General features: G+C 39.2%; 1 protein-coding gene across 2 annotated transcripts in view; it reads left to right on the top strand.

The window, feature by feature from the left end:
- The window catches only part of GLIS3 (GLIS family zinc finger 3), a 182163-nt gene that overhangs the window by 111119 nt on the left and 44887 nt on the right, over nucleotides 1–26157 (top strand). For both annotated transcript variants that reach the window (XM_075410664.1, XM_075410665.1), the window contains 2 exons: nucleotides 18035–18196; nucleotides 19637–19747. In XM_075410664.1, coding sequence (XP_075266779.1) covers nucleotides 18035–18196; nucleotides 19637–19747 — 273 coding nt within the window. The remainder of the gene's footprint in view (nucleotides 1–18034; nucleotides 18197–19636; nucleotides 19748–26157) is intronic.

Raw genomic sequence — 26157 nt, forward strand, 5'->3', positions numbered from 1 at the left:
CTCTTTCCTCTTCCACTGGTTTTCTCATCCCTAGCTAACTGATACCCATCAGTCAGATCCGTTGGTGATTTTGAAAATTATTTTTGTTCTGAGGCCACACACACTGAAGAACTGCATTGCCAGCACCATCAACAGCACCATTGCTCTTGTCACCATCTTCTCACAGTCGCGGCTTTCTTGCTTCACATCCATATGGCCTTCTGTCTTCCCCTTTTGAATCTGGAGAGCTTGCTGACCAGGTGGGTTCTGTAAGCTTTCCCAGCTCTCTGTTTAACTCACAGGCTTATAACATGTGGGAGTATTGTCTGAGTTGTCATGAATTTTGAGATTTAGTTCCAGATAGTCAAAAGCGTGTTTTTAGCTGAGGAAATCTAATGAAGCAAAAAAGCTTCTTTCTGCCATTATTCCTATGACACTTCCCAGCAGGGCAGAAGATTAAAGAATGCATACTCCAGATTCAAAAAGAATTTCTAATTTATGATCTTTCTCCATAAGATACAGAGCTTAATCCTTTCTTTAGAGGTTTTTTTTTTTTGCTTTTTTTGTTGTGTTTGTTTTTTTTTTAACTAAACAAACAGTACCTAATTGGAAAAAGCTGAGGCTGCTAAGCAGCCAAGAATAGAAAACATTTACTAGCTTGGAAGTGCTGTTATGAGTGTTGCTGGAAATTTGCATATGGTAAGAAAGAAGCATCCTCTGGCTGTTTGGTTTTGTGATGGGCTCCCACTGATTACAATGCAAGTACTTTTGCCTTGTTTTCCACAACTGTTCTTTTCTGCAGTCCATCCCTCTTAAACTGTGAGGTGAATATTCTCCTGTGCTTTGCCATGAAAGGAGAGCTGTCTAAGTTGCTCTGCTCAGAACAAGGGAAAGCTAGGATTTTAAATCCTGAGTTGTATTTTTGATTTCCCATGTGACAGGGCACCAGTGGGGAAGAAGAGGTAAGGCCACATTGCTAAACAGCTCAAAATGCATTTCACTCTAAACTTTTGGCTGCTTAGTTCAATTTACTTATTACAGATAAGAGTACGGAGGCAAGGTCCGGCTATGATTTTTACACCAAATCAGCAGAATCACACTGTTAATGCCCTAAAAGGTGCTTCAGAGCTGTTCAGCCAGCAATATTACGAGTTCAGGCACTATAATTATCATAGATTGTAGCCTAAGGATTAAGAAAGTATTTCTACATTTCTTGCATATCCAATATTTCCACTGACTTCAGTGGAAGTGGTGCATGTTCAAGGAATGCAGAATTGGGACATGGTTATTATGACAGAACTGTTATAGTATGGGCTGGCAGTAACACAGCCATGCTAAGGTTGTTTAAGAATTCCCTTTTACTATATTTTCATTTGCTTTTTTGCTGAATAGTAACTTTTGAGGAATTTTCTGTTCCATATTTTTTCAGTAGCTGTATAGATACTAATCTGAACACTTTTTAACAAAGCATTAATTAATCTGATTTAAAACTAGTGTGTTTATTTCTGATTTTTTTTCTTTAGAGGAAAACTATTTGGCAAGGGACATCCCACTTCAGTGTTTGTAAGAAATGTTGCTGTTTCTGAGCTAGTATTTTTGATTAATATTTATTTTTTGGGAAATGCAGCTAAGGGCTAGCAAAAGCAATAAACAGATTCATGTCAAAATCAGCAAACTGCCTCAGCTGAATTAGGAAGAAAAAACTGTGAAAAATCTAAACATGGTTTTTACACTTTCATTATAGAACTTTAATTTTTATTTTGAAATAGCATATTTGTTTTGAAAATTGTCAAATTTTACTTCAGAGTAGTTTTTAAAAGTTCTGAAATTCATAAAATGAACATTATGACCTTTTTTAAATTTCTCGTTACATAGTTTTGCAGTATGTGGGCTGGACTTTCAATACTACAGAGTTCTGGATACCTCAGACCATTCAAGTGAATGTGATACAACTGTAAACCCAAATTAACCACTTGAACTGTTAGATAATATTGCGTATTTACTGATTAACATGGCCATAAGTGTAACTTCCATATACTTTAGATGACTCCAAATAGTTAGAAATATTACAAAGTAACATACTCCAGGACAAGGGGCAATGGGCACAAACTGAAGCAGAGGAAGTTCCGTCTGAACATGAGGAAGAACTTCTTCCCTCTGAGGGTGACGGAGCCCTGGCCCAGGGAGGTTGTGGAGTCTCCTTCTCTGGAGATATTCAAGACCCACCTGGACAAGGTCCTGTGCAGCCTGTTGTAGGTGACCCTGCTTCGGCAGGAGGGTTGGACCAGATGACCCACAGAGGTCCCTTCCAACCCCGAACATTCAGTGATTCTGTGATTCTGTGATACTCTTGTTTGCTTTTTATGTATAATTCCCAGGATTAAAATTTCCTATTAAAAATCACTGAGATGGCATTATCATGGTAGAGAGCGAGTATTACAAAACAGAGGTAGAAAAAACTAGTATGTGTCATGTCTACTCCCCAAACAGATAGAAATCACAGAATCACAGAATCACAGAATCACAGAATGGTAGGGGTTGGAAGGGACCTCTGAGGGTCATCTAGTCCAACCCTCCTGCTGAAGCAGGGTCACCTACAGTAGGCTGTAGAGGACCTTGTCCAGGTGGGTCTTGAATATCTCCAGAGAAGGAGACTCCACAACCTCCCTGGGCAGCCTGTTCCAGGGCTCCGTCACCCTCAGAGGGAAGAAGTTCTTCCTCATGTTCAGACGGAACTTCCTGTGCTTCAGTTTGTGCCCATTGCCCCTTGTCCTGTTGCTGGGCACCACTGAAAAGAGCTTGGCCCCATCCTCCTGACACACACCCTTCAGATATTTGTAAGCATTTATTAGGTCCCCTCGCAGCCTTCTCTTCTTCAGGCTGAACAAGCCCACCTCCCTCAGCCTCTCCTTGTAGGAGAGATGCTCCAGTCCCCTCACCATCCTCGCAGCCCTCTGCTGGACTCTCTCCAGCAGCTCCACATCTTTCTTGAACTGGGGAGCCCAGAATTGGACACAGTACTCCAGATGAGGCCTCACTAGGGGAGAGTAGAGGGGAAGGAGAACCTCCCTTGACCTACTGGCCACACTCCTCCTAATGCACCCCAGAATGCCATTGGCCTTCTTGGCAGCCAGGGCACACTGCTGGCTCATGGTTAACCTGTCGTCCACCAGCACTCCCAGGACCCTCTCCACACAGCTGTTCTCCAGCAGGTCCACCCCAAGCCTGTACTGGTGCATGGGGTTGTTCCTCCCCAGGTGCAGGACCCTGCACTTGCCCTTGTTGAACCTCATCAGGTTCCTCTCTGCCCAACTTCCCAGCCTGTCCAGATCACGCTGAACGGCAGCACAGCCTGCTGGTGTATCCACCACTCCTCCCAGTTTGGTGTCATCAGCAAACTTGCTGAGGGTACATTCGAAGTTAATAGTACAGTTAGAGATCTTTTGCGTTTCCCTCTTGTCTCACATAGATGTTGGAGGGATTCATTGATATAATAATATTCAAAATGTTGCTTAAAAGGAAAATGCTGAGTACATTGAAAAAAGAAACTCTACATTTCATTTAATTATACATCAGAAGTTCCTGTGCTGAGATTGGTTACATGACACTCTCAATTTAAAAAGAGTACCTTTGACAATACAGGTGTAATTTCTTGTGGTTTATGATTCAGAAATCAATCTTTTTTGGAAAAAAAAAGTTGTGTGTGTGAACAGATTGTTTTAAAGGAAAGGTCTTTCCTCCAGCCCCCTACCTTCAACTGTGAAAAAGTACTATCTTCTATGAAATCCAATGTTACAACTGCATAATGATAGACTTTTCCTTAAAACAGCATTGTGGCTCTGACATTGCAGCCAAAATCCATTTTCTGTTTCATAGTGAAACACCTGAGTTACTCAATGAAGAAAATTAATTAAATACTCCAACAAAAGCAGAAGACATGCATCCAATGAAAAGGATGTATGTTTTCAAGTTTTCTTCATCCATCTGAAGAAACTAGCTGAAGAAGACTGGGAAGCACGTTCTTTGCAATTAATACTATGATAATATATTTCCTTTAAATTTAGAGAAGATATATTCTTTTTGTCAAAATACAGAACTGGAAATGAAAAAAAATCCTATTTATAGCCTTAATTTTTTCAAAGGTATGTGGCTTGATTCTGATTTTCTTTTTGTTTCTTCAGTATTTAGGTGAGATTGGTTGGTTCACAGATATGCTTTTATAAATTGTTAATAATATAGAGAAAAAAATAAAAAGAACTCCTCTGGAAGAGGTTTTTCCTGTCTTTTTGAATATTTCTTGGTTCTGCCAGAGTATAACACAAGCAGTCATTTCTACATTGTGAACTGATTGGACCATAAACACTTTACATAAACAAGCAACCAATTAAATTATGCCTTATGCTTTTGCTTTAATAAAACCTCTTTAACTAGGCCCTTTAATTGATGTCAGTGTCAATTTGTCAAAACTGGAGCCATTCAAACTTCTTTCCCCAGGATGACTTAAGCACATAATTTCTTTGGACACAAAGTTAGTGCACATGTTCTACTGTATTCCAGCATACTTTCTCTAGGCAAATGCTGTGCTCATAAAAAATCAAATGGATCTCTCACTGCCTATTTTGGCCTTGGCAGTAATCTATATGGCTTTTTTCAGTAAAAAATAATCTGTAAGAAAAATTAATTTTGGCTCTGTAAATAATAAATGGAGTTTACTAGGAGAGCCTGTGTCAAATAGCAGCTGGCCTTGTGTGCATGTGCTTGGGGCAGAAAGAACTTTATACCCAGGTCTGTAAAAAGCTGTGCTAAAAGTCTTACAGTGTCAGTGGTGAGCTATGTGCCATAGATGTGAGAGTTCACCACCCCTCTAGTCTAGAGGGTTGTCTCAGTGTTTTCCTGTCTCTAATAACATTGTGTCTGTGAAAAATGACATCCAAGTGATATATTTTCAAATAACTGTAAGAGGGAATACTTTGACAGCATTTGTAGAACAGCTTGCATGTTTGTTTGAATTTTTTAGTCCCAATTTGCATGCTTATAGATGGGATAGGACAGAACAGGACGGGACAGGACAGGATAGAACAGAAACGAATATTCCTATTTCTAGGTACAAGTATTTCTATTCTATTTATATAAAATAGTATGAGTCATGAATAATCTGAATTTGGACACAGATTTTGGCGAGGAAGAACTCTCTAAACTCATGCTTCTTTCCCATTTGGGCTATGATTTCAGAGGTTTGCTATCTTTTATTCCTTTTTTTCACCTAGTGTAATAGAGATCAAAGTTCAGTCCTCTGTGAAATCCACAAAGAGCGAAGTGCTCTAAAACAACAGAATCTTCCCAGTGAGAATGTGATTTACACGCCCTCATCTCCATGTTTGAAAGCCTATGGTCTCAATTTATAGCATGTCCCTGGCATGAGATGCTACAGAGATCCGACCTACAGAAATGAGATGTAGCTACGTGTTTGAATTTGTATTGGAGGGGAAGATAGCGTTCCTGCAGGTATTTTTTTAAGATACCTGCAAGGAAGTAACTGGGTTTTTACTTCATGAAAGGTGATAGAGGAAATTGTAAGAAACATGAAAATATAACAAAGAAGCCTTAATATTTTCTAGCTTTTAGTAGTCTTTATTATTGTAACTTGTATTTCTGCATGCATAGTGATCTAATGATGTAACTGTTACACTAATCCCTGTTTTCTTATGAAGGAATGTAGCAGAAGGACATAGGCACAACCTATCACTTAGTCATTAGACAAAATAATTAAGTGAAACAAAAGTGGTCTTAGTTCCCAGCAAATAATTGGGATAATTGTAGGTTAAAAGAGACTCCTAAATAATTCCACTCCAGACAGCTCGGCCTTGGGAGGGCAGATGTGCCAAGCTACAGAGATAAGGAGGCACCAAGAGGGCAACAAGACCAGAGCCAAACACCCTGAAGGACATGATATACGTGATCTTAGAACTGAGTTTGCACAGAAGCAAAGGTCAATCAGCGAACACCGTGATGAAGAGGATGTGCCTTCATCTTGGGACCCCCAAAGACCACCCAAAGATGCTAATAAGACATGGGTGAAAGATATTTACATATGCTCGTTAGTTCTCAGAAAACTAATGAATATGCTAAGTAGTTCTTAGAAATATAATTAATATTTACAAGTGTGATTGTATTTAACCTGAAATGACAGGGTGTCCGGCGTGCACGTTTGGAGGAGAGATCCCCCGTGTGCCCGGCACGGCAATAAGGAATACCTGCTTAACAGTATACATTGTACTGTTAGGTTCTTTTCTACCGGATCTTCGAATCAAAGGTTATTTAGTTCTTGCAAGTTTTCTACAAGGAAGAAGTACTCAAATATAGATGACTTTTCTGGGGTTTAGCAATAATAGTAGCTGCTTTAACAGTGAAGAATTTTAGAACCATGTCAGCTTTTAGTAGAGAAAGCTGTGTGAATACAGATGGTGACCTCAGTTACAAGAGGATCAAAGACAATCTTCTAGGAAACCCAAGAAGCAAGAGAGAGAAATGAGAAAAAAACAGAGGAAATCAGGAGTGCTGTATTCCAAAAGGAAGCAATGGAAGAATTCCCAAATTGTTCATTCTTCCTCTAATGGTTTCTATACCATATGGTTTTTGAATCAGTAGCAGCTGATGTGTTCAGTAATAGTTTCTTCTGAAGGGACTTGTCATAATATTTACCTTCTCTACAGCAACAGGAATAGCTTCCAAGGCTGAAATGGCCATGCTTACTAGAACTAATGAAAGCAAGAAACATTTCCATGGTGAATGAATCTCTTGACACTATTATTTCAGGGGTTAAATAACATTCAATGTACTGTGCTTCATTTCAGCTGAGATATTTGTGTCTTTAGGTCTGGAGTTACCTAGAAAGCAAGAGTATATGGTGTAGTGCAGATCTCTGTGTGAGAGGTATGAAGATCTCCAGAGTATGGAAACAAAAAGGAGAAATGAGCATGCTACGTTTATCAAGAACACATAAACAAAAAGAGCCATCTGTAAAGAGAGCTCTCACAGTAGAAGGGTATTGTGGGTGGGGACAGTTCCTTACTTGTTCTCCTCTTCCACCTTTACTACAATTTGGTGGCATCCTTCATGTACTATTCCTTCTTACCCTGTCAGAACCAACACCAGAGTGTTCTTTGTGAATACTCATCTCCTTGGAAAGGAGATTAAAATTAAATTTAACTGATAAACTGAAGTAATCTTTCTACATATGGAAATACTCAGCTAAGTGTGTACAGTGTGACTGATAAAGTGAGATTTTGTTCAAAGAGAATGCAAGAGACTAGCCTCCCTTGTGTGTGTATATATATATTTTACATATATTTGTATTTATATCTAAAAAGTGCCCATCAACATATTGATAAACATTCTTTGGAACCATTCTGCTGGAAGAGGTAAGAACATGAGTCAGCCTGTTAGTACCTCAGTACTTCTGTTTCCAACCAATTTAAAAAAAAAAAACAAACCAAAAAACAAAAAAACCCCCGACAAATCACAAGACTTTGCTGCCAACCTGCCTAGCTGGTGTTTAATACTGCTACTCCATCAGGGTTGGTGGGAGACCTGTTGTGAATGGCAATTCAATACAATTTCCCATATGCTAACCAATTCAATTTCCCATATGTTAACCATTGTGTAACTTTTTGCTCTGCCTTAGTATCTCCTTTTTTTCCCCATTGATTTTATTGCATTTTTCAGTTATAGAAGCAGTATGTAGCTCTTCTTACCTAAAATACACCCAAAGAGATGGATGTACTGGAAAACTGAAATCAGATCAGGATATAGTTTATTAATCTTGTTCTGTCCACACACACAGAGAAAATTAATTACGTGGTCCTTAGTCAAAAACTCTTAAAATATGATCTATATAGCCATAAGCACTGACTAGTCCCGTAAGTCTTACACCTGACTCATAATACGAACTTTCTTGTACATCCAGTGAGTATAATAAGCCGTTCAGCTTAAAGTAGGAAATACAAAGAAGATAAATAACAATTTACTTCAGGCTTTGTCATGGTCTGTAATTATCTTTTGTTTGCATTTATACTTATTTATGGAATGCTGGATTGTAAAATTCGAAAGGAATCTGCCAGAAATACCTGAAATGAGGATATTGCAGTGGAGGGAACCATCTTTTTTTAAGAGGGAAGAAAGAGAGTAATTGCCTATTGACTTCAATAAGCTTTGGACCAAATTGTCATTGAATGGTTGGGCAAACAAGGATTTACTATAATTGTATGCCACACCTATAAACATAGTCTGTCACTATTTACTGGAGCAAAGAATTCCAAGACATTGTATAATTTCATAAGCTTAATTATAAAAGCAGAAAATAAATCCCAGCCTTTGCATAGCTGTGAGGAAAATATAGCCTTATATAAGCACTGCACGTCTGCCAAAGCATTCAGTCACCATGTCACAAAATGTATTCTGCTCAGATAGAAATGGCTGCACTATAATGAAGTGCTGCTCCGAATGTTACCTTTTTTCCCCATTTAAACACTTCAAGGATTAAAAGCACAGCACTTTTTTTTACAGAAGATGATTCTGGGCTTTTACATCTTAGCTGTGACCTGATGTCAGCAGTTTGAATGATGTCTGACACTAATTATGTGTCATCCACAAGATTGCCAGGCAGGAGAGTCTGGGGGAATAAAAAGCTATTTAAAAGGTTTTCATATGAGGTCTTACTCTCAACTTTTTGAAAGCCCTTACATCTCCTGCAGAGCAGCACCCTGCTAATGCTGTTGAGGAAGGGAAGTGCTTTTTATAAGACTATTAGTGCTTGAAATGCATCGTTCTTGTTTGAAAGCCATATAAAGAACAGCTTTTACATCTGTTCATGTGATAAATGCAAAGCTGGTGAAAGATACTTTGTCCTTGTCATACCACCTGCCTTGGTGCTGACACAGAAGAACCTACCTGGTCAGCATATCAGAGCATTCAAAAGTAACTGATAGACGTAAACCATTGTTAAATAATTAATTTCCCCTTTATCTGCTAAAATATCTTTTAAAAATGCTACATGACTACTGTGCCATTCAAAAATTTGGTTTGGGGCCGTGTGTATATGCTACTACGGATTTATTTTTTCCTCTATAGTTTTTAGGGATACCATTCCCTTCATTTGCATATATGCATTCACATATCACAGCATTTTGTAAAATTCAGAAATGGCTTATATTTTCATTCAGAGAGCTTTCTCCAAAGTCTAGGATTTAGAATTTTTATTTGTCATGCTTCTGGTCAGCTTATGAATATTGCTAAATTAAGCAAGTCAAGCAGCTTGTCAAAGCAATCTCAGACAGTAACTTGCTGTTGTGAATGAGATCAGGTCAGTATCCAGACAGAATGTCTGCATGAGGCAGAGGCAACATTTTATACCGCCTTCGAGCGGACAGACTCATGCTAGTTTGGGTCTTTCAGCACATTATATCAAGTTGTCTCACTCTGTTTCCAGAGTCTCAGAAGGCTACATGAAACAACTTGGAGTCCTTCTATACCTTTGTAGAGTCCCATTTGTTTCATTTTCTTCTCCCATATCCATCAGCTCCTCAAGGGAGCATGTGTTATGAAGCTGTTACTTCTCCAGTCTGGGATGGAAGAAGGAAAAAGTAGAAAACTAGTACTGTGTTTCTGCATTTATTTTTTTTCTGAAAAACAAAAACCTAAATAAAATTGTCAATGATAAGCATAGAATATTTTAGCACAGACCTACTCTATTCATTAATAATTTATTAATAAATAGATCTTAAATGTGATTCAAATGTGGAATCATAAGCAGATAATGCTGTTTCCAAAGGAGGTCTTGCACTGAATTTTGTCCCAGTGCTGATGAGGATCGGTGTGGAATGGTATATAAAACACTGCTGGTGAGATGCCTGCAGTTCTCTTTTTGAAGAAGACAGTATATACACTATAATTGTTTTTTTCCAAGACTTTTCATGTTTGAACAACATGACATTTTTGAACCTCTGTGTGGAGGGAGATCTCTACAACTACCTGAAAGGTTGTAGCCTCCTTTCAGGTAGTAGAGGTGTTGGTCTCTTTTCCCAAGTAGCAAGCAATAGAATAAGAGGAAACAACCTCAAGTTGTGTCAGAGGAGGTTTAGATTGGGTATTAGGAAAAATTTCATCACTGAAAGGGTTATCAAGTACTGGAATGTGCTACTCAGGGAAGTGGTTGAGTCACCATCCCTGGAAGTATTTAAGAGACATGACGCTTAGGGACATGGTTTAGTGGTGTACTTGGCAGTGTTAGGTTAGTGGTTGGACTTGATGATCTTGAGGGTGTTTTCTGACCTAAATTATTCTAGGATTTTAAGTTTTTTGTATGAATTTCCATTAGTAGGGCACATATGACATAGAGTGCTTCACTTGTTCTCAAAATAGTGGTGCTAAGTAGGTAAACTTTCTAGGCACTAGTAGAGCCACAAATACTGAGGATATCACACAGCTACAGAAGATCTGATTGACTTTGTTGAATTATTGAGTTATAAAAAGATGCACTGTAAAACTGCCAAATGCAGAGCAATGCAAGCAGTAATGAGGACATATAGCTTATATTTATAGGATGAGAAATTCTGCCCAGTGAAAAATGGATCTGAGTGGAAATTTAGTATTACCAACTGTAGTGAAAACCCTCTGTAAAATGCTGTGACTTAAACAAGGCTGAAACAGTCCTTGAATGAGTGAGAAAGAAGGTTTGATTCAGAAAAGTCACATTACCTGAATGCCTAGCACACATAAGACTACTACTGAAGTACTGATCCTATGTTTCGCAACCCCGGGTGAATGTAGTAGTCAGAAGGGGAAATTTTTTGACAGAAATTATCAATAGAAAACCAAACCATGTTGTGTGAAGAGTGTTTAGAGTATGCATCTATGTGGTCACGTGCAGTCAGTCATGGATTAATGTGGATTAGCTGGCAAAGCAAGAGCTAGGTCTGAGCTTAACTGTACTTCAGTGAAGCTGCTGGTTTTCCTGCCTATGTGGATGTAGTGGGGAAGGTCCAGTCCCACACTGTTACGATGCCGTTTGTCCTTGGATCAGAAGTAGCAGCTGTTGTGCTGAATGAAGAAGAGGCATGGAAGGTTGATTATTTCCATATTTTTTCATGGAAGGTATGTGCCAGGGTAAATCTTCTCATCTTGTTGACCTTGTAAAGTCAGGGAGGAATTTCTCCCCTATGATACGTATCTTAGTTTCTGGGTGCACTTCTTTATTCTCTTTTTGCATCATCAGAGATTCACCATGGCTGAAGAGGTTGCTTAGCCAGATGAACTGGTGTTCTGCAACTGTATAGGAATATATTTGAAGCATCTGATTAGTATGTGCTGATGTGCACATAGGACTGGGTTGATTTCCTCCAACTGAGTTTGGCAGAGATCTGGACAGTTCTTCACCTTTTCATCAAACATAGGTCACAGCTAACTTTCTGAGACCATTTGGATGTATCTCATCCAACCATTTCCCTGTATCACAGCCTCTCAGTCTCTTCTGCTTCTTTCCTGAGGCTTGTACTCTGTATGACTGAAAAACAATATGTATTGTCACTGAAGTTTCTTGGTTTGTTATTAAGACTTTGTGTGGACATTGGCTAGCTCTTGATCCAAAGAAAGCCAGCTGTTGCAGTTCAGTGGTTATAGGAAAGTTGTTGTTTAGCAAAGACAAATTTAAAAAGAAAAAACTACCCCTCTCTCTGTAACCTTAGAGAGAGACCAGAATGGGAACATGTAATGAAATGTATTCGTTATAATAGCCCGTAAATATTTCACAGAATCACAGAATCACAGAATAGTAGGGGTTGGAAGGGACCTCTGTGGGTCATCTAGTCCAACCCTCCTGCCGAAGCAGGGTCACCTACAGCAGGCTGCACAGGACCTTGTCCAGGCGGGTCTTGAATATCTCCACAGAAGGACACTCCACAACCTCCCTGGGCAGCCTGTTCCAGTGCTCCGTCATTTCTCCACAGATGGCAACAGACTAGGGAAATGCTTATCCTTCACAGTTAAAAAATAAAAGATGATCCTCCCGCAAATGCAGTGATGCTGGAAGATATGTGAGGATCACTGTGTATAACTGATACAAATTAAAAAAAGATATTACAAGCTTAAACGTGGGAATAACAGGACAGGACAGCAACACAATATTGGAGGAAACATTATTGTAAAATCATATAGTGCTCAGGTGTCAATATTTCTAAGAGTATTTGGTTTTATTTGTTTTGGGTTTAGAATCAAAGTAGGTGTGAAAAAGCATTGTTTATAATGAGAAAGCAAATAATGATAAATTATTTTGGAAAAAGTTAAGTGACTTGATTAGAGAAGATACCTAGAATCAGAAGTTTTTTACATATCACATTAATATAGCAGAAAAAGACAACAGAAAATATACTGTTTAGATACTGAAGCAAAACAAATTCAGATAGGAAAAAATGAAGAATTTTGATACCACATAATATTAGGGGATAATTGAATTAAGAGGACATTGGGCTGTCTTTCACTGACTGTTAAAATCAAGACTACATGCTTTTATGTGAATGGATCAGATCTCAGACAAATGTTGTTTGCCAGAGCAAAGTCTTCAGTCTTTCTTACACTGGTGATCAACTGAGCTAATCAAAGCAGTTCCTTTTACAGTGAAAATATACTAATTTCTTAAAGCCACTGAATATCCGCTACTAAGTATTCACACAGGTATTACCATGCTTTTCCTACAGTGTATTTTGTAATGAATTTTGCTGTCTAATTCCAAACAGGTCTCAGAAGTGCATGGTGTATCCACCAGGGCTTTACATGCTGCACAGATTATTTTATGTAAGTCTCAGTCATTATATCATGATGAAGAGATAGAGTGTACCCTCAGCAAGTTTGCTGATGACACCAAACTGGGAGGAGTGGTAGATACACCAGAAGGCTGTGCTGCCGTTCAGTGAGACCTGGACAGGCTGGAAAGTTGGGCAGAGAGGAACCTGATGAGGTTCAACAAGGGCAAGTGCAGGCTCCTGCACCTGGGGAGGAACAACCCCATGCACCAGTACAGGCTTGGGGTGGACCTGCTGGAGAGCAGCTCTGTGGAGAGGGACCTGGGTGTCCTGGTGGACGACAGGTTAACCATGAGCCAGCAGTGTGCCCTGGCTGCCAAGAAGGCCAATGGCATTCTGGGGTGCATTAGGAGGAGTGTGGGCAGCAGGTCGAGGGAGGTTCTCCTTCCCCTCTACTCTCCCCTAGTGAGGCCTCATCTGGAGTACTGTGTCCAGTTCTGGGATCTCCAGTTCAAGAATGACGAGGAGCTGCTGGAGAGAGTCCAGCGGAGGGCTGCGAGGATGGTGAGGGGACTGGAACATCTCCCCTACGAGGAGAGGCTGAGGGAGGTGGGCTTGTTCAGCCTGAAGAAGAGAAGGCTGCGAGGGGACCTAATAAATGCTTACAAATATCTGAAGGGTGTGTGTCAGGAAGATGGGGCCAAGCTCTTTTCAGTGGTGCCCAGCAACAGGACAAGGGGCAATGGGCACAAACTGAAGCACAGGAAGTTCCGTCTGAACATGAGGAAGAACTTCTTCCCTCTGAGGGTGACGGAGCCCTGGAACAGGCTGCCCAGGGAGGTTGTGGAGTCTCCTTCTCTGGAGATATTCAAGACCCGCCTGGACAAGGTCCTGTGCAGCCTGCTGTAGGTGACCCTGCTTCGGCGGGGGGGTTGGACTAGATGACCCACAGAGGTCCCTTCCAACCCCTACCATTCTGTGATTCTGTGACTCTGTGATTCTGTAATTATACAGGGTGGTTGCCCGGTACACTGCACTTTATCTCTGTGTATGCAAGCATGAACAGCACACTCATGAGAATACGAGTGTTCTGAAGTCATAGCACTGCTTTTGCTTTTTATTGACATGCTTTACCTTTCACTGTAAATATAGTGTCTTGCTTTTGACAATTATCCTTACAAAAAGTTAAAGTAAACATGGATATGGACACTCCAATGAATATGTTGTAAGAAGAACTCCCAAATTTAGGAAGTGCAGAGAGGAAATTTTCAGTATGAGCTACTTAAGGGTTTCAAATTTGCATGAAATGGTAAAAATAAAAGCTCAGTAACTATGATTTCTGTACTGCAGTTTAGGATACCATGACACAATTCCACATGATACTTCCAAAACATTTGGTTCAGTCAAGAGTATGTTTAGGAGTGTCAAACAGCTTCACAATGCCAAATGGATGAAATGTACTTAAGTAACTAATTGCAATAAAGGTGTTATATCCTCCTTTTCTGCCACAGTTAATAACTTAGAAACTACAAAGAGTTCCATTTTGAAATACAACTACTACCATCGGCCTGACTTTACTCCTCCATAGGTAATCGTGTTCTCTGGAATACTGTGACTGAAATCTGGTTATCAGGAAAGAACGTGTATTCTGTGTTGTTGGAAGGAATATCTTCTCATTCCTTTTGTCTGAGGCATCAGAAATTCCCAAGGCTTCAATAAGTCTGTTTTTTAGAGTAACGTTAATTAACCGTTATGTAAAGATGGTGTTTCTGATAACATAGGCTTGTAGTTTCTGTGTTTTGGTAGAATGATCTTTTCTACAATGTACAACTATACATAGCCTTGTGAATATGACACATGATAGTTTAGGGCTGTGGAGGGGAGAGAGAACTTTAGACTATCTTCTCTGGTTCCAAGTTATGATAAGCAGTGCAGGAATCTTCAGAAGTCACAACGTTTTTAAGATAACATTCTCTAGTTCTGCTCAGCTAAATGTTTTTTTCCCCAGGTAAATTCAATGCTAATTTTGCAATCACATAAACAGTTATTTACACATGTTTAACTTTGTTTGCATGCTTGAAGATTCAAAGTTTAGTATCTTGTGAAATAAACAAAATGGAGGGCCTGCTTTTAGAACTTTTTCAGCGGTCTGATTTTTACTCTGTGAAATGGAAGGGTACCTGAGATACTACCATTTCTTGCATACTTATGTACAGCTTAGTTCTTGTGATTAGAAAGGATGGTTGTTCTTCTGTTAATTTAATAAGAAATAATAACTTTTCTGCATATCAATCACTGCGTTCCTTTGTTGTTGTAACATAGCTGCTCTTGAATTATTTTGCATTTTCAAGGCCATTTGCGTTATCAGTCTTTTAGCTCTCATGTTTTTTATGCTTTCTCCACTTTTTACTTTTTCCTAAAAATCTATGTTATTTTTATCCAGGCAAACGTAAGATATATCTGTCTACATTTTTTTAAATTTGTCCTGGAATATTTTCTAATAATAGCTTCCTAAAAATAAAAACATTTTTACGCTTGCAACAATGATTTGCTTGCGTACTAATCCTTCATAAACACACAGGCAACACTATATGTACAAGCATAAATTAGTGTTTAGTGATCAAAATTGGTAATCTGAAAAGCACTGTAGGTTTGCTTCGAATAAAGGGATGGGATATAATAAAAAGCTTCACTGGTTGAGAAATTTTCTGAAATTAATGTCTGTGAAAAATAAAATTGCAGTTAAGATATAGTGGGGGATGGTTCATCCCTTTTCTGAAGCTTTGATGTCTTAAGCCTAATTTTAATATTGATATTTTGTAGGTATGGTGTATTTTCTCCTATATATTGTGTTTTCCTGGCCAACATTCAGTCTATATTTTCTTCTGTTTCTAAAACCAAACAGAAGATGTTAGGGAGTGCTGCACAGAAATTCAGTTGCCTCAGTTTGTTTGGGCAGGCTGAAACTTTTTTTTCCTGTAGTTTCTCCCTACACTTTCTTCTTTGAAGCTGTAACTTGCTCTTACATTATTCCAAAAAACTGAAGTGCTTAAAATTAAGTGATGAAAATTTTATATCCTTTTTTTTCTGTTTTTTGAGGGTCTTCCAGATTTGCAAGAAAGGCAAGCTAATTATGATCAGAATTATGCCAGTGTTTTCCTACCTGTGCTTTTGTAAACATACATGCACTGAATAATATATTGTAAAATTTCTAACATCAGTGAAAAATGGCCCATTTCTTTTCAAGTGAGTAAAATAAATAGGAAGAGAAATGGTAGAAAATTTTGTGCTAGCATTAGAAACGTTTGACATCTCTGTTAATGCATTATTATTTTTGCAAGTATACAAGAACTACGAACTAGCATGTTACGCAGCAGATGCTTTAGATGTTGCACAGTGGAATATACATCAGTGGAAAATAGTAGGATTAATTGATCTTAACTGATAGAATTAAAAAAGCCTATACTTCTCACTAATATTCATAAATATTCAAGTATACTTGAAATCAAATGTACAAAAAAATGCTTGTATCAAATAGAACTGATGGGTTTTAGTTTCCCTGAGAACAAAGTATACTAAGGGAACATGATACATGAAGCACTGGTTTTCTGCTCGTATGGACACAGGTTTCTCTGCAGATGCCGTACTTGATTAGGTGTAGAAATACTGTGCCACACAATTATTGGTTGCTTGTATGGATTAAATCCTATTTTGATGGGCTTCCATTATCTTTAGTACCTCATACGTTTACTCATGGCAGAAAGGTAAAGAAATATTTCAACAAAATCATTTTAATTTTTGCATCATCATCAGCAAGGCAGAGCAGACTGACATTTGCCTGCATGATTTTGTTATTGTTCTGTAGGTTGGGTTGGCACTGAGAGATGCCTGTGTTCAGCTTAGTTGCTAACACCCAGACAAGTCCAGAGCTGAGATAAGGGTAGCTAGTGCAGGGCTTGGGAACCCCACAGTGACCATTTTGTTTTCTGGGTGCTATTGGGAGAGTCAGTTGAAGTTGTGTTTCCCAGACAGGCTGAGTGGTACTGTGCTCTGAGCTGACTTGTCTATTTGAGTCTCGATGTCCCATTTGTAAAATGGGAGCAGGACATAGTTTCCTAATTCAGCCATTACAGTCGAAACCTAATGTCTACCCTACAAGAGCATTTTTAGCAAGGGGTAGGCAAGAGGCTCAAATTAAATCATGTCAGCATCGCCAGGCAAAGAATAAGACCTGTTCCCATGTCATTGGGTACTGTTCCTCAGTGCAAGACACCAGGATTAAAAAACATAACCAACTTTGTGAATTATTGGTGAATGACGCCAAAGAGATTGACTGGATGGTATTCCAAGAGCCACTGCTGAAAGATGGAAAAAATGAATTATACAAACCGGACTTGCTATTTGTTAACAGAAACCAAGCCCTAGTAGCAGACATCATAGTGAGATATAACAGTAAATCAACATCTTTGACAGATGCAGCAGCAGAGAAAGTGAGAAAATATCAACATCTTAAAGATCAGGCTCAAGAGCTGACAAATGCCACGAGTATCAAACTTCTGGGATTCCTGCTTGGTGCACGTGGAAAGTGATATCAAGGCAATTACGAATTGTTAACTGATTTGGGTCTCTCAAGCTCTCAACAGGAAAAGGTCGCTCGTTGCCTGTCAAATTGGGCACTGTTTACCTCAGTGGGTACAGTACATATCTTTGCTAGTCAAGCTTGGACTATTTTAAGATTTTAGTTAATTATTATATTGTAATTTTTCTTATGATCTAATGAATTGTAAATAAACTGTTTATGTCTACTTTACCTAGTGTAGGCAGGACCCAGACCTCACTGTAGTGTCTGGGGCGACCACAGTGGTGGTATTTCATCGACACCCGGGGTGATGATACTATGTAGGGATAAAATCGGGCTCATGATCATGACATGTTACGTATCCTGCCAAAGACAATAATTACTGGTCTTTACTTAGGTGGGCAGGCCACCTTTATTCAACTGGAAAAGGAACATGTATAATTTTATATGTGTTCGATAAATAGCCATGTGCAGGAAGGTTAAATATATTCTTACGGTCTGTATGGTTCAGACCATGCAGCAACACCCACACTGAGAAGCCAGGCTTTCCTCAGCTCTGGAGTGGCATCCAGCTGTGGCAGGCTGGAGCTCTGTGCAAACCCTTTCACCCTCCTGCTCAGTTTTTGCTGCTGCAGTTTTCTGTGTGTGCTTTCCTGTCAAATAATTTCTTTCTCTTTTCTAGTTTGAGGGTTGCAAGAAAGCTTTTTCCAGACTAGAAAATCTCAAGATTCACTTAAGGAGCCATACGGGTGAAAAGCCGTATCTTTGTCAGCACCCTGGCTGCCAGAAAGCATTCAGCAACTCCAGCGACCGTGCCAAGCACCAGAGGACACACTTGGACACTGTAAGGAACCAGAAGTCCCATTGCAGTCCCCTGTACATCACAGTGTGTGCTCCTTTCCTCCAGCTTGGTGGCAGCAAGTAGCCCATAACCTTAGAGACAGGAGGGAGAAGTGTCTGATCAGGTTGTTAGAGCTGTTTCAGAAGTGAGTCCTAAGCATGGAGGTAGATGGGCCATGCTAGGTGATAAAAACGCCACAGCTCCATGGGCTTTTCTGTAGGTGGAGGCAGCAACTTTCTCCCACTTAGGTGACCTTTAGGGAACCTGAAGACACAAAAGCCATCTGCCATAATAACGGCTATTCTCTGACAAAAACTCTGTTAAAATTAAGGCTGGGGCATGTATCAAAAAGTCAAGAGAAGAAGAATAATTTTGTAAATCTGAAAATTTTTATGCCAGCAAATTGTTGCTTGTTGTCAGCTGAGATTCGTTTAAAGACTTTTATTTCATAACAAGATCATGTTTTGTCAGAAACAAGTAGTTGCCTAAGGGTAGAAGTTCAGAAAGAAAATGAGCACAATGCCATTTGAATTAAATGTCTTTCACAAAACTTAAATTATCCATTTTAAATAGTCAACAGTATGGCTAGTAAGTTAATCATTTGTACAAAGTGATTTTGGAAATGCTTTGTGAAAAGTTAACGACCCAATTGCGAAATAGCGAATTTCAGCAAACAGTTGGATCTAAGGTTCGTTTAATACTCTCTATGGTGGACCTACAAGTCTTCAGGGAAGACAGACAGGTTAGAACAGGCAGAAGAAGATATTTATGGAGATTTGTATTTACTTGGTGAGTTAAATTTATTGGACTTTCTTTTAAGAAAATTATAACAGTACTATAGGGCTGATATCTTTCCAAGATGACATGTGTTATTAGAAAATGTGACCTGAAGGAGTTTGTCTTGTACTTTGTATTAAAATGTGCATTTTTGTGTATAATGTTTTTGAAACTTCAGTATTCAATGCTTGCTTTGGTTTTTGCTTGCTCTCTTTGTAATGTAGTAAACTAACACTTTTTCATGTTCTCTTTTTCTGAAGCAGATTCTTCTATAATCCTAAACATTCTGTCTGGGCCTTTACTGCAGTTTCTTTACCTGATTCACTAAAGAATGTAATTTCTGATTAAGTTAAAGATTGCTCTGAGGGTGGAAGAATTGTGAGTATAATTAGCAATATTAATTGTATTGATTACAAAAAAAAAAAGTAACAATGAAAGGATGAAAGGTACCATAACGAAAGCTTTCCTTTTGTTTGTCTTCATTAGCCTTAGTTTCCTCCTTTCACTTTCTAGTAAATTACTGAGCATTCTGCTTATAGTAATGTACAACATATGTGTTCTGTGTAGTAATGTGGTTTGCAGCATCCCAAGGCTCAAAAGGGATTATCTTGAATTAAAATAATCCGTGATTTAACAGCTGCTTTATCCTTTTTTTTTTTGACTTAGAAACCTTACGCATGTCAGATTCCAGGATGCACCAAACGATACACAGATCCAAGTTCCCTAAGAAAGCATGTGAAAGCCCATTCTTCCAGAGATCAACAAGTCAGGAAAAAGGTAAATTTTCTACCATGTTGACTGGTGTAAAGCTTATGTGGAGACGTCAGTGTTCTAATATTAGATGTTTCAATGCATCTTCAAGTACCAGTGCTGATTTCAGACTGTTGATTAGAAGAACTGTTAATGGGAAATAATAGATACGGTTCTTATATAAATGATAATTTCATCTTTGACTTAATGAGACTGCCTGCTTTAATGCTTTTTATTTTCTGATGTGATGGTTAATCACTGAACATATATAATGAGGCAAATCAAAAATTATTTTTGAAAAGAGAAATTTTTGTTTCTAAAGTTCTGCCACTTGGTAAATGCGTAATAATACAAAATCCAGTTTATAAGGCCAACCTCAGATGGAAGGACGGATTTTGAGGGCAGACGGACAGTATGTGAGATTCAGCTCTAAATTGTATTTTCATATGCCAGACACTTCCAAATACCAAGACATTTCACAACGCCAGTTCCCTGTGGATGACAAGTCCATAAGTCAACAGTTGTTTATATGTATAAGCACATCTTTGAAGAGCTGAGTTGTGACCTAAGGGAATGACTTTTTTTTTCTGAGCATTTTTCATCACATCTCATCTAGTTTCAGCAGATTTATTAGATCGTTGAGGACAAAAAATCTAAGCTTTTTTTTTAAAGGAAACTGGTCCAGATAAAAGGGGAATGTGCATTAACTGATGTAGGCTTAGATAAACCTTTGAGATGTCAGCCCCATGTAAAACAAGTTATAGTTTAGAAGTTTTAAAACTAAGTTCACAGCCATTCATAGAAAGCAGCAAACATTGTACAGCATTGGAAGCACTAAGTGGCAGTCTTTAAAGCTGCCTTATACAAATTTGAGGATGAAGTTTTGATTCAGTGGTTTGTTGAAGCAGAACATGGCAGCAGAGACCTGCGTGTCAGCCTCTGAGGAACTGGCCTGTAGTATTCTTGAGGAATTTCCTTTAAACTTACGAGTGCCCACTCCTGTGTCAGAGAAGAAGTAACTGAGCATCTGTTTTCAGCTTAATAAGTAGTGCTTTGGTTCCCTCCCTCCTGTGCAGGCTGCCTACAGGCAGGACTGCCAAAGGACGTCTGTGAGCCCTGTCCTGCCTATTCCAGGAGGGCAACTCAACCACTCAGCCACTGTCTTGAACAAACATGTAAAGTAAATGCCAATCACAACATTGCATTCTGAGAACTTTCTGTGTGATGCCTCAACTAAAACTGGCGTAATGGACCTGAATACAGGTATTAAACTGCACTGTAACGATACTGTAATTGAAAGTGAAATAATGTATTATCTCCTCTCTGTCATTTTCTCAGATTGCAGTACTAGGTGGGATTTTCCTTCCTGCATTTCATTCACTCTTTCATTTTTCTCAATTTCCATTCCTTCTGTGTGCCAAACACTTTAGATCTGGCCCTTTTTACTGCTTGCTTGACTTTCTACAGGCAAATTCTAGACTTAAAATTGCTAATTTTTTCATCCCTGTTTCATAAGAATCACATGAGTTACGTTGATATATGGAAGGAGAAATAAACCAAACCTCCACAAAAAGAAAAGAAAAATTGTGGCGTCTGTCAAGCCAGATTCTTAAGATGGATAAAGGTTGCAACGTATAATGTTTACAAGGTACAGCATAGATACTGGACCTTTGAGAACTTACAATTGCTAACTAACATCATGTTTTGGTATTTGAAATATTTCCTGGCAGTAATAATAATAGAAAGTAAGAAACAATAAACCTTTTAATGCAGAATTAAGGTTGTTTATGGATTTAATTAAAAGTGAAAATTGGCTTAATGTCAAAAAAATCTTTACAAAAATGTGAATTCATCAAAAATAACCATAAAAATTCCAAGGTGATAAAGGCACAGCGGAGTAATAATTCCAGCCTTAGGGATCTATTCTGTTGAAAAGAATGAAACCCTTTGCTGTCACACCTCGTTAGTCATGGATTCATTTAATATATCATGCCTGACTGCTTTTAATCCTCCTTTTAACCTCCTCCTACACACCAAGTGACATTATTGTGGTGTCTTAAGTTGCTGGCTCTCCAACACTGTACCTGCAAATGTGTCTTTGATGTTGCATGGACTTAAAATAGCAAGATGCGGTACAGTCACAACAGCGGAATGAGCTACTTGCTGTGCCAAACATTACATCAAGTCTTCAGCCCAGATTTTACAGATCTGTCTTTGAAACAACTTTTCCCCTTTCCTTGGCCCTTTAAGATGGGGCCAGATTATGCAATGTGATATAGATAAATTTCTCTTTCTGAATAGTTTTAAGCAACTTTTGTTGTTTTATGTTTATGGCTTACCATGTAAGGCAAAAGTGACTTTTCTGCAAATCTTGTAAAGCAGCCACTGTTACTCTTCTCCTCCCAGTCCCCCACCTCCAGCCATCCACCAAATATATTTAACTGGGACTCTCTCCACATAGTGGGATGCAGTCCTGTAGACCAAGAAAATCCTGGCCCTAATATACTTAATGCAAGCAGTTTAGTGGATAGTACAGTAAACTTCCATTTACCTTTCAAAGGAAAGCAGAAGAGTGAAGAAAGTAAAAAATTCCTTATAAACATGAGGGCAAACATGTACACAAATACCACACAAACACCTGGGAACAGATGCTGAAAGTATCCTAACAAAACATTTTAGGTATAATCTCTATGTATCATATTATTCAGTCCATACTTTGAAAATATTTTGGTGGGATAAAAAGCATCCGATCTTATTCCTATCTTATTGGTATCCTATCTTAGTCCTACCTTATTTTAAAAAGTGAAAATTGCTGACTGTGTCTGGATTTCATCTTCCCTTGGGGAAGACGGATGGAGCTACTTCTAAACAGGGAAGTCAGTAACAGAAAACTAGACAGCATCCAAAAGGAGAGAATAAAGTGGTACGGAGAGGAATGCTAATGTACAGCATGCCCCTGGACTACAATTACTTTTAAAACCTGTCCTCTTCTTAGTCATCTCCTCCTTTCAACTTTGGAAGGATAACAAACTTAAAAGATGTTTTTTCTGTAAATTGAACAGTTACCATGTGGTGCTTGTTACTACAACATATAATGGAAGCTAAGAGCCATGTGGAATTCAAAGGGAACTGGATATTTCTCTGGGTAATGAGTCAGGGTTAAAAGCTAAACATGAGATTTTCAAGGGCTATCAGTGCTTCAAGATCATGCTTCTGGGCAGAAGTCAGCATCAAGCTAAATAGATTAGGGAGAAGCGTGGTTATTCTGTACCGCTTATTTGCAGTTTCTCACTCTTGTCTCATGAAAGGCCAACTGCTAGTGGACACAATGTATGTAACTTAAAGCAGTCTGGATGGATCTTGAGCCTGATCTGAAAGAATCCTTCTAAATTGATACTTTAAATAAAAGTCAGGCTGCCTAGCCTTGATTTATGTATTCTCCTGCTTTTTTCCTTCTCCCATTCCATTTTTATAATCCTTTTTTCTTTCCTTTCTTATTCTCTCTGCCACTTTTGTAGCTTTGGGACTTTAGGACATGCAACCTGAACATCTGTAGGTGGCTGAGGTGCATATGTCGTGGTAAGACCAGTCCCAGTACTTTCTTCTGCCCCAGATACTCCTATATTCTCTCATATTTCACCTGGTTTCTTTCCTTCATTTTTGCTATGTGCAGTGTTCAACTGAATCGTCAATTTAGAAAGTGTATTGGTACATACAGGCAAATGCCACTTAAAAATGCTGCGTGTTTGCTAATCTTTATCTGACTTGGACTTGATATTAATTTAGGATCTCGTGAACCATTTACCTTTTCCTTTTGCCTCACATCAATAATTACCTAACAATCCAGTTTTCAGCTGAGTCAATTCCTGAGCTAGCAGCTTTTATATGAAGAGAGGTTATAATAGCCTAAACTGATTGTTTCACAGAGTCAATGGTAAACATGCAAGATTTTTGAAAGGAAAGGACAGGGAGGAAAAATTAGTAGGTTGAAACTCCTGTTTCATTTCTTCTTTCAAATACCCGGTAAAAACAATATAGTTACTTGGCTTGCTTTGTGGAAGTTCAGAGAATCAGAAGAAAAGTCTAGAAAAACAGAAGGATGAGTGAGGCAGGTATTTGCTTCAGCTAATCTTGGTGTTATTTGCTCTTAGAAAACACTAACGCGACACCAAGCTGTGTGGTGTAGTTGACAAGCTGGAGGGAAGGGATGCCATTCAGAGGGACCCTGACAGGCTGGAGAGGTGGTCCTGCTTGAACCACATGAAGTTCAACAAGGCCAAGTGCACGGTCCTGCACATGGGTCAGGTCAACCCCAAACACAAGTACAGGCTGGGCGGAGAGTGGCTCGAGAGCAGCCCTGAGGAGAAGGACTTGGGGGTACCGGTGGATGAGAAGCTCAACGTGAGCCAACAATGTGCACTTGCAGCCCAGAAGGCGAACCATATCCTGGGCTGCATCAAGAGAAGTGTGGCCAGCAGGTTGAGGGAGGTGATTCTGCCCCTTTTCTCCACTCTTGTGAGACCCCACCTGCAGTACTGCATCCAGCTCTGGGGCCCCCAACATAAGAAGGACATGCATGTGTTGGAGCAGGTCCAGAGGAGGGCCAGGAAGATGATCAGAGGGCTGGAGTACCTCTCCTGTGAGGACAGGCTGAGGGAGTTGGGGCTGTTCAGCCTGGAGAAGACAAGGCTCTGGAGTGACCTTATAGCAGCCTTCCAGTACCTGGAGGGAGCCTACGGGAAGGATGGAGAGGGACTTTTCACAAGGATGTGTAGTGATAGGACAAGGGGGAATGGCTGTAAACTGAAAGAGGGCAGATTTAGATTAGATGTTAGGAAGAAATTCTTCACCATGAGGGTGGTGAAACACTGGAACAGGTTGCCCAGAGCAGCTGTGGCTGCCCCCTCCCCGGAAGTGTTCAAGGCCAGGTTGGATGGAGCTCTGAGCAACCTGGTCTGGTGGAAGATGTCCCTGCTCATGGCAGGGGGGCTGGAACCAGATGTTCTTTAAGGTCCCTTCCAATCCTTACCATTCTATGATTCTATGATTCTGTGATAAAATCTGAAAACCATTTATGGTTTTGATATTTTTTGTTCTGAGTAGAGACTGGCTCTGAAAATTGCCAGCCTATAATATTAGGTGCAGATGTTAATGGTAGTAGTATTGTCTACATGAAGTCAGGGTGAATCATTATGCGTATTAGATCCTTTAGTTCTTATTTGCAGAACAGCTTTAATACATAAGGCTACAGTTGAGAGCTTTGTTTTCGTATCTGCAACAGGGCTGAGTAATTTTGTTCCTTGAGTCATCCTGTGGGGTCTTTGACTAAGCAAAAAACAGGGCTCTACTTGACACAAGTAAGCTTATTTTCAGCTGATTACAATTGATGTTTTCAGTAAACAGCAAATTTATTTAACCTGTGAACTGACAATACTGTATTTGAAAATATGAATCCATAGCTTTTAGTTTGTGAGTCTTTTTATTGAAGCTAGAGAAATGAAATTATGCAACATATCATTAACAAAACCCAGAGCCTGCACAATTACATATCCAGTGATTTGAAACCAACATAGAAGGCAAATACTACGATTATGCTATTTATGAAGATCTATGTGTTGTGCAGGCTAGCATTCAGCCTTATACAAGTATAGGAATATTATCTTTTTCATACAAGCATAGTATGAAAAAAAATTGTTATTTCTGCAGGAGTCTTGCTGAAGAACTCTGTATTTCTAAATCTAAAGAAAATATTTTATTCACTTTTAAGTATTACAGTGCAAGTCCCGCTGTGAATGGAATGAACATTCCACTGGCTTTGTGTAGATCTTGTCATGAACATCTGCGATGTCTAATATCTATTCTAAAGGTTTTCTCTTTTTAAAAAGTGCATTTTCAAACACATAAGAGATAATAAAAGGTGTCCTGTCCCACTCAGCAGGAAAAAGGGAAGGTAACCTCTTTAATTCTCTGTACGGTACTGAAGAGTCATAACAATGACCAAGAGGCTTGATTAAAAACAAAGCTTTACTTGGAATGCAGTGGATGCAACATCATATCATTACTTTTAGTGCAGTGGGATTGGAAACGGATATTGACTTGGCAAAGGTTTCAACAACACAATGTCTGGTTTCACAAAACCACAGAATATAGCAGGTAAAGAAACTTACAACAACATTTTACCCTTATGTGCCCAGAAAGTCAGAGATAGAGAGGAAAATGAAAGGAGAGATGACAGAATAAGTACTAGAAAAGGTATCACTACCCTTGGATCCAGCAGTGGTCTTTGAGCTGGTGGTCATGTCCTTCGGTCACTGGCACACACCACAAGGGTCTGGCCCCCTCTCATTTTATACCCTTCAGGTACCTGTATCATAGCTTCCCGAAATTTGTCGAAAATGAGTCAGTGGGCATGGAGTGGGGGGTCTTGGTGGTCTCAC

Source organism: Opisthocomus hoazin, chromosome Z (genome assembly GCF_030867145.1).
Source record: "Opisthocomus hoazin isolate bOpiHoa1 chromosome Z, bOpiHoa1.hap1, whole genome shotgun sequence".
In the NCBI taxonomy this organism is placed as follows: domain Eukaryota; kingdom Metazoa; phylum Chordata; class Aves; order Opisthocomiformes; family Opisthocomidae; genus Opisthocomus; species Opisthocomus hoazin.